Source organism: Lactuca sativa, chromosome 1, assembly GCF_002870075.4.
Source record: "Lactuca sativa cultivar Salinas chromosome 1, Lsat_Salinas_v11, whole genome shotgun sequence".
NCBI classification, from domain to species: domain Eukaryota; kingdom Viridiplantae; phylum Streptophyta; class Magnoliopsida; order Asterales; family Asteraceae; genus Lactuca; species Lactuca sativa.
Genome location: NC_056623.2, coordinates 58,056,344 through 58,064,536, shown reverse-complemented (window position 1 = coordinate 58,064,536; position 8,193 = coordinate 58,056,344). Strand labels below are relative to the sequence as shown.

Sequence of the window (8,193 nt, the reverse complement as noted above, 5' to 3'; positions counted from 1 at the left end):
TAACATAATATTAATGAATTTTATTTATATATAAAAAAGTTATATTTAAAAGCTAAATTTTACTTTTCACATAAAGCTTTTCACATAAAGCCTTAAAAGTTAAAATATACTATTCCCAAATAAATAAAAGACAACATTTTAAAAATGGTCCCTGCGGTATGCATTTTTTCTGAGGTTTAGTCCAAACCTCGACTTTTTGGGGTTGGTGATCCTTTTGAGTTAGTTTCCTTGTAGTTTTGGTCCATGTCCAAACAAAAAAGACTATTATACCCTTAATGAATTTATTTTTCATTTTTCTTTCACTTTTTAAAATTATTATTATTAAATATAAAAGTGGGCCCATAATCCACATATCCCCTCTCTCTCTCTCTCATGAAACAAATGTCCAAATTGAAATATCAATCCAGAAACTCCTCATATTTGACCGCCATAAATTGTGGCGTATACCAATAATTCATTGTTGCCATTGCTTTGTGAAGATAACAAACAAAAAAAAAGAAAAAAAGAAATATACGGTTCATGTCTTTATTCAAACCTTTGACGACGAACAAAGAGACGGTAGACGCGGACAATAACTAATCGGAACTCCAACACATCAGGGATTTCGATGAGTTTTCTTAAGCCATCTGATTTGCTGGATCGAAATGGGTGCCGCCTCTTCCTGCGTCTTCTTCACGCATCTTTCTCTCTTTGTCTGGGTTTTTTGAAGCCATCTGATTTGCTGGACCGAAATTGGGTTCCGATTTGCTAGTTCTTTTTCTTTATTTACTGCTTATGGGGCTCTAATGTTGGGTTTCATTTTCCGATTTGCTAAATCGCAGACCCCCTCCCTTTTCTCGTTGATTCAACTTGTAGATACCAAAAAATTAAAGTATATGGTTCGTCTCTCACCCCTTTTGTGTGTGCCTCTATGTATTTGATGTTCTCCTTCTGTTTGTTTCTTTTATTTTTAGCGCAGGTAAAGGTTGGTGATGATGGTTGTGTATCAAGTGGTTATAAGGTGGTTTTATGATGATGAATTGAAGTTGTAATCAGAGAATCAAGGAAGGAGATGAAACGGTGACAAAGGGGGTGACATTGATTTTTGTGAACTCATTACTGAATTTTTATGAGGTTTGTAATTATATATTTACAAAATTGCAATTTTGTGGTATGCATTACTGATTTTATGGTGTGTTTTAACTTTCAGTGTGTGTATGTGTAGCTTGAGTTGCAGGTGAAGTGGGGAAGATGATGATGAGTTTTTTGATGACCGATATGTTTTGTGTGTGTGTGTGTGTGAGAAAGAGAGGGAGAGGTGGACTCTTTTTTTAATTATATAAATAAATAAATAACTATTAGATTTTTTTAAAAATGAAAGAAAAATGAAAAATAACTACCCAAAGGTATTACAATCATTTCAATTTACTGATGGACCAAATATACAACGAAACTAGTTCAAAATGACCACGAAGCTAAAAATTGAGGTTTGGACTAAATCTTAAAAAAAAATGCCTACGATAGTGACAATTTTTGTAGTTTTGTCTAAATAAAAACTACAATTTCACCATAGTTTTTCTAAAAAACAAGTCAATGATAATAATACATGATTTCTTAAAAGAAACCCTTACATCACTTCACTTGATTAAGCATTTAATGACTAATATTTATTCATTTTATTTTAAAAAATTTAATATAGATTTGATATAAACTATTTTAATTTTTTAAATCAATTATCTTAAATTATTTTAAATCATATTGTTATTAATTATTTATCTTTATTTATTTTTATTTAAAAACCTTATTATTTTTTTTGACATATTATAAAAATATTTAATGTTATTTTTTATTTATTTTTCATTGTCGTTTTAATCGGCTATTTTTAAGTTTATAAAGTTTTGTTTGTTACATTATTTAATCATAACTTTTTAATATTTTTTTCGTTTACATGACAACGACAGTTAAAACTAGATCTTTTGAATCCGTAACCTTTTTTACAATTTATAAATGTTTTTCTATGAAATTTTTTACAACTTAAGGATAATATTTAACTTTTTGATTTTTTATTCGTTTTGTAAAAAATTATTAGTTATGAGACCCGTATGTTATACGTGTTGGATAAAACAAAAAAAATTAAATATGAAGGTTTAAACGAAAATTTATTTAAATATAAAATTTGAATTTAAAAGGAAACATATTAAATACTATATGAGTTATAATATTGTAATTTATTGATTATTTTCAATTAAGACAATTATTAATTAAGGTGTAAATATGATATATTAATTAAGAAAAAATTAAAAAAAAAAGAGAAAATGACAATTGAAAAAAATATTTATTCAAAAATACCAAAAAATGACATGTGTCCAAGTTAATAAGAGAATGACATGTTGCAAAATTATTTTCATTTATTAGGGATGATTTCTTTTAAAATTAGTTATCTTAGTTAATTAAAATCATATTAATTTTATTATTGTTGTTATCTATTTATTTTATTTATTTGATTTTTTTAATATTGTTCGAATATATTATTTAATATCAATTTTTATTTATGGTTTTTTTGATTGTTCTATACAAATATATTATTTAATATCATTATTTATTTATTTTTTAATGTTTTGTTCCTTTGTATTCGAATTTCTTTTGAAGTTCCACTCATGGTGGAAATTATTCATATCCACGAATTCAACGTATTCTCATTCTTGTTGAATAGACTAGTAATAAATTGACAGAAAGAAAAAGACATTGTTAAGCATGTGGGATTGTGGATCGATATGGACAGTGGCCACATAGAGGTGATAAAATAGAAGGAAGTATGTCGATCGATAGGGATGTATTTGTCATCGCAACCCGCACCCGCAAAAAAGCAGACTACAATAGCTTCCATGGGATTATCCAAATTCAAATTACTATTTAAACTTCAGCAAAACATCATTGAATCGAAGTCGATCAACCAGGGGAAAGCGTAGATCGTCCATGGAAGGAAAATCGAATCAAGATAAATCGAGCATTGATAAAGAATTACAAACCAAGTTACTTCTTCACAGTGATCATGATGATAAGGGTGGTATGAGAACCATGCCATTCATCATAGGTACTTCAAATCCCCAATTTCTTCCATCATTATCTGTAATCTAAACTCTAATTCACAGGAAAACCTTCTCCGTCCACCATTGTTTTTGAGTTCGAGTTATGAATGAATCTCTGTCGTATCAATTAGGGTTTTGATTTTGATTTTGGAGCAGTGAATGAAGCATTCGAGAGAGTGGCGAGCGATGGACTGATGCCAAACATGATATTCTATCTGATGGAAGTTTATCACATGGAAGCTGTAACTGGAACAAGCATACTCTCGATCTGGTCAGCACTTTCAAATGGTCTCTCCATTTTTGGAGCTTTCATTGCTGATTCTTACTTGGGTCGGTTTCGGGTCATTGCTCTCGGGTCTCTCTCCACCCTCGTTGTAAGTCTCCCACCTCCATATTGATTTTGGTTTCGAGCCGCTATTTAATCATCTTTTTGCTACAGGGGATGATTTTTCTATGGCTGACATCCATATTCCCACAGTTAAGACCTTCATCTTGCGATGAACTCAACACCATTTGCAACCCTGCAACACCAACCCAACTCGCTTTACTCTTTTCATCTTTTGGTCTACTCTCGATTGGATGTGGTTGCATCAGACCATGCTCCATGGCCTTTGGTGCAGACCAACTCACCAATCATCCAACCCAAAACAACCAAAGGCTCATTGACAGCTACTTTAACTGGTACTATGCTTCTGCAGCAATGTCAATGGTTGTATCTTTTACACTATTGATTTACATTCAAGATGAGTATGGGTGGCAGGTTGGATTTGCAGTTCCTGTGTTGCTCATGGTTTGTTCTGCTCTCATGTTCATGCTTGGATCATCTCTTTATGTGAAAGTTAAAGTTGGTGAGAGCCCGTTTTCAGGTTTCATTCAAGTTCTAGTTGTTGCTTTCAAGAACCGGAAAGTGAATCTTAGTCGTGATGACTGCTATAATCATAGCCATGGAATGGATCGAGTTGAGCTAACAGAGAACTTAAGGTTTCTCAACAAAGCTTGCATTATTAAAGATTCAAACACAGATCCATGGAATCTCTCCACAGTCGAAAAGGTGGAATCCCTCAAATCCCTAATTCGTATAGCACCAATTTGGTCTTCAGGAATTCTACTATTCACCACAAGTTCACAAAGCTACCCAACACTCCAAGCAAAAACAATGAATCGAAACATCATCTCAGGAATTGAAATCCCAGCTGCATCATTCGTCTTATTCCTGGTCTTAACACTCACGATATGGATCGCCTTTTACGATCGTATCTTAGTCCCGATTCTAACCAAACACACACTTCAACCGCGTGGGCTCCACCCGAAAACCCGAATGGGAATTGGGCTAGTAATCTCATTCGTGGCTATGGTGGTGTCCGGAATCGTGGAAACCATAAGGCGCCACATGGCAAGGTCGGGTAATGACATGTCAGCGATGTGGTTGGTCCCACAGTATTCTTTGCTAGGATTAGCCGAGGCTTTTAATGCAATAGGGCAGTTGGAGTTTTATTACTCTGAGCTTCCGAAAAGTATGTCAAGTATTGCAGTGGCGCTCTTCATGGTGAGCAATGCGTTCTCGGGGCTTTTTGGAAGCTTTTTGATCAATGTTGTTGACTCTGTAACACGTGAAGGTGGTAATGTAAGTTGGTTATCGAGTGATATTAATGAAGGACATGTGGATTATTACTATTGGTTGCTTGGTTTCTTGAGTTTGCTCAACTTTTTCTACTTCTTAGTCTGTTGTCGACTTCATAGGATTTTCTCATTGTCTACATGACCTCGAAGAAGGTCAACATTAGGTTTTAGCATCCAATTACAAATTGTGTAATATTGGATACTTATTCTATAAATATTATACGGATAATCCAAAAGAAATTAAGTATTTGATTACACATTTTCAAGCACATGAGGGATCTTCATGATATGATAAAAAGTTGTGTACAAATGAATTCTCTTATCATATTCATATAAGTAATTAGTAATGTAAAAACTTATATTAATTATCATGAATGTCATGGAATGTGAATTCAGTGATTTACAATTTTTTTATAAGACATGCATACTTATTGATGTCCCTCCTGTAGTTGAAGTATTTTCTTTCTTGATTCCCTAACACACCGTTCCCGAGTTCAACTTAACGAGAGAAAAGAACTTCCGTTCTTTATAAAAACGAGAGAAAGGAAAGGAAATGAGTGGAAATGAGAAAAAAATAAAAGATATTGGTGTTTTCGAGTTTCATTAAAGGGGGGAAGTGGAAAGAAGTGGAGGGAAATAAGAGGATCATTTTTCATCCGATTTGGGAGGATTTTGAAAGAAAGAACAAAATGATTCATTTTCCTTCCACTTCTCTCCAACTCGGGAACACGAAAGAAAATTTTGTTTTCTTTTCCTTTCTCTTCTTTTTTCTCGTGACCTTCTTTTCTTTTTTCTTCTTTTCTTTTGTTAAACTCGGAAACGAGGTGTAAAGGATGTGGTTGTTTGTTTGTTGCTCATTTGCTTTGATTCCCAATCTTCAAGATCCTTTGTGTATCAAGGATTATAAGCTTGTTGCTCATTTGCTCTGATTCCCAATCTTCAAGATCCTTTATGCGTCAAGGATTATAAGCCTAATAGCATAACCCTGGTTGTGGGATAAAAATCCTGGTCGGTGGGACATTTTAGATATTTGATTTTATTCATTCTTTTTCTTGACCCTCGCGTGGAATAAAAAAAGGTAGGCTGATTAGTCACCTTGGTATACGAATCCAAAATTAGATTGTGATTGTACTCTTTGTATTTGTTTAACTAATTTCTTTACTAGTCTTTTTAGTTTTTATATAAATTTCAGATAAATTTTCACAAATAGCCGTTAAGCTTTTCTGTTTGTCTTTAAAATAGTCCCTAAGAAATCTTTTTTGCATGGATGGTCCATATGGAGCAAACCATACACACAAGCACATTAGTTTTTTTGTTAAATTAAATGAAAATAATATATTGTCCTGCATTTACTCATTTTCTCTCGATCAATTTCTCCTTCACATAAACACTAAGTACAAGAACATTCAAGAACACACAGCCTCTCAAGAACAAACCACCTACTGCCATCACCAACCACCACCACCGTATGTCATTACTGTCCATCACTGTCGCCCGCCTACCACCACCAGCTACTCCTTCTGTCGCTAACACTATTGAGCCACCACCGATCTCCTTTTTAGATCTCCGTTCACTGAACCTGCAAATGCTAAAGCAGAATGGACGAAACCATTACTTCTTAGATCTCGGTTCACCGGAGCCCCCCCTCTTTTCCCCTACCAAAAAAAATCCTTAAGACACTCTTACAATAACAATCATGTTTTCCATCTTGAACCTTCAAAACATCATCCTCAACTTTTGATTTTCGAGTTCAAGAATCAAGACTTTTTCCTTTGGATTTTTGGGTTCAAGATAATCCCTAACTTTTCAAATTTCAAGCTCGATTTCATGATATGTCATTATTGTTTGAGCATCAGATTTGTCATTGTTGTTTCTCCAAGCTCCATTTTCAAGTTAAAAAAACCTAACTTCATCAGATTTTCCAGTGTTGTTGTGTGTCATTTTTGTAGGTGTGTGATTTTCAAGATCTGGTGGTGGCGGTATATGAATGTATTGCTATCACCATTTTTATGGAAGATTACAAGGTTGTGATGAAATAACAAAAATAATGAAGGATGAGAGAGGAAGATACGCAGAATCTATGAAGGCATGGAGAGAGTGAGAGAGAGAAAAAAATAGACAGAGAGGGAGAGAGAGTGTGTGTGTGTGTAACATCCGTTCTAGTTATGAATCAACTTTTTATGTATTAACTTGAAATTGGGTGGCCACGACATGGTGGAGCATCACCATGACGTGACATAATGTTTTGGACCGCGAAATTTAAATGACCTGCCACGATGTGGTCTTAGGTGCCACAATGTGGCAGGTGTTTTTAGTGAAAAACCCTAATTTCAGGATTTAGGCCTTATATAAAGAACATTAAGGCTAGGGTTTCGTGATCATTCAGCCTCCATCTTCTTCTCTAACTCATAAACCCTAACCCTAGCCTCCATTGAAGTAATGAGCTCATTCTTGGTGCTTTTGGGTATTTTTGAAGGAAAAGGAAGCCCTTGGTGTAGTTGTTACTTGGCAAGCATCATTTTCTTCAGCTAGTACATCTCCTAGACCTTGGTAAGTGTCCAAGATCCAACCTTTTCTTGCCATGTTACTAGACCTCTTGATTTTGTCCCTTTTCTTCATGTCTTGATGGATTTAAGTTGTGGGATCTCATAAAGTTTGCAACTTTATGAATCTCCATGACAAATAGAGTATTTGGTGTCTTGGATTTGATTTGTAAATGAGTTTTGGTGCCATGCATGGAGTTTTGGTAATAAAACACTAGTGTTTGACCTATTAGAAGTTCAAAACATGCATGTCTGGAAATCATGGATTTTTATGATATTTTTGGTACTAGGAACCCTTCTGGAATCGTTGGTCATGAGATCTTCAATATTAAGTGTTTAATGATTAAGCCAGGATGTGTTTTCACCCCTTTTTGGATTTAAGGGTGAGATCTTTGCCTCATGGAAGGTCTTAAGGGATAAAGTTGGAAACTTTATCCATTTAGACCATGGAATGGACAAGATCTGAGTTATGGAGTTCTTAGAATCGAAGAAAATGACTTAAAATATTAAGTTGTTCAGAACCTAGTGCCCATGGCGTGGCCTTAGGTCACCCCAACATGGCGACTGGGTTAGAGTCCACTGTTTTGTCGTTTTGTTGCCACCACATGGCCAGGGATGGCCACGATGTGACGACCAGTTGTAGTTGACTTTGACTTTTGTCCGTTGACTGTTGAATTTAACCGTGTTTGACTTAGAAAATTTGAGATTTTGTAGAGTAGTAGTTTGAGTTTAGGTCATTGTTTGTTGTTAGGTGACTAGTAGAGTCAGCAGTTGGAACAATGATCTGTTCAACTACATTTCGGACTTGTGAGGTGAGTTTTTCCTCACTGTACTTGTGGGTCGAAGGCATCAGTGCCAGCCTACTGGATCATGTATCTTGGTATATTGGATTGATGTTGTGTTGTTTATACGATAGACCAGTAGATATGTATGATTACGTGTGTTTACTGAGTATATGCTAG

The 8,193-nt window shown here is 34.6% G+C and overlaps 1 protein-coding gene across 3 annotated transcripts; it reads left to right on the top strand.

Annotated features, from left to right (window-relative positions):
• Positions 1-2,553: 2,553 nt before the first annotated feature.
• On the top strand, positions 2,554-4,945 carry LOC111891269 (protein NRT1/ PTR FAMILY 1.2). Of its 3 annotated transcripts, none has more exons than XM_023887329.3 (3): positions 2,554-3,073; positions 3,225-3,442; positions 3,508-4,945. In XM_023887329.3, the coding sequence occupies exons 1-3, from the start codon at positions 2,956-2,958 to the stop codon at positions 4,828-4,830; spliced, it is 1,659 nt and encodes a 552-aa protein (XP_023743097.1). In that variant the 5' UTR covers positions 2,554-2,955; the 3' UTR covers positions 4,831-4,945. The 3 variants fall into 3 exon arrangements, with proteins under 3 accessions (XP_023743097.1, XP_023743098.1, XP_023743099.1); XM_023887330.3 differs by having other exon boundaries at positions 2,936-3,073; positions 3,132-3,442; XM_023887331.3 differs by having other exon boundaries at positions 2,946-3,073; positions 3,200-3,442.
• Positions 4,946-8,193: the final 3,248 nt, after the last annotated feature.

Coding starts and splice junctions, on each gene's coding strand:
- LOC111891269 (XM_023887329.3), top strand. CDS start 2,956: ATGGAAGGAAAATCGAATCAAGATAAATCGAGCATTGATAAAGAATTA. Junction 3,074..3,224: donor AACCATGCCATTCATCATAG/GTACTTCAAATC, acceptor ATTTTGGAGCAG/TGAATGAAGCATTCGAGAGA. Junction 3,443..3,507: donor GGTCTCTCTCCACCCTCGTT/GTAAGTCTCCCA, acceptor TTTTTGCTACAG/GGGATGATTTTTCTATGGCT.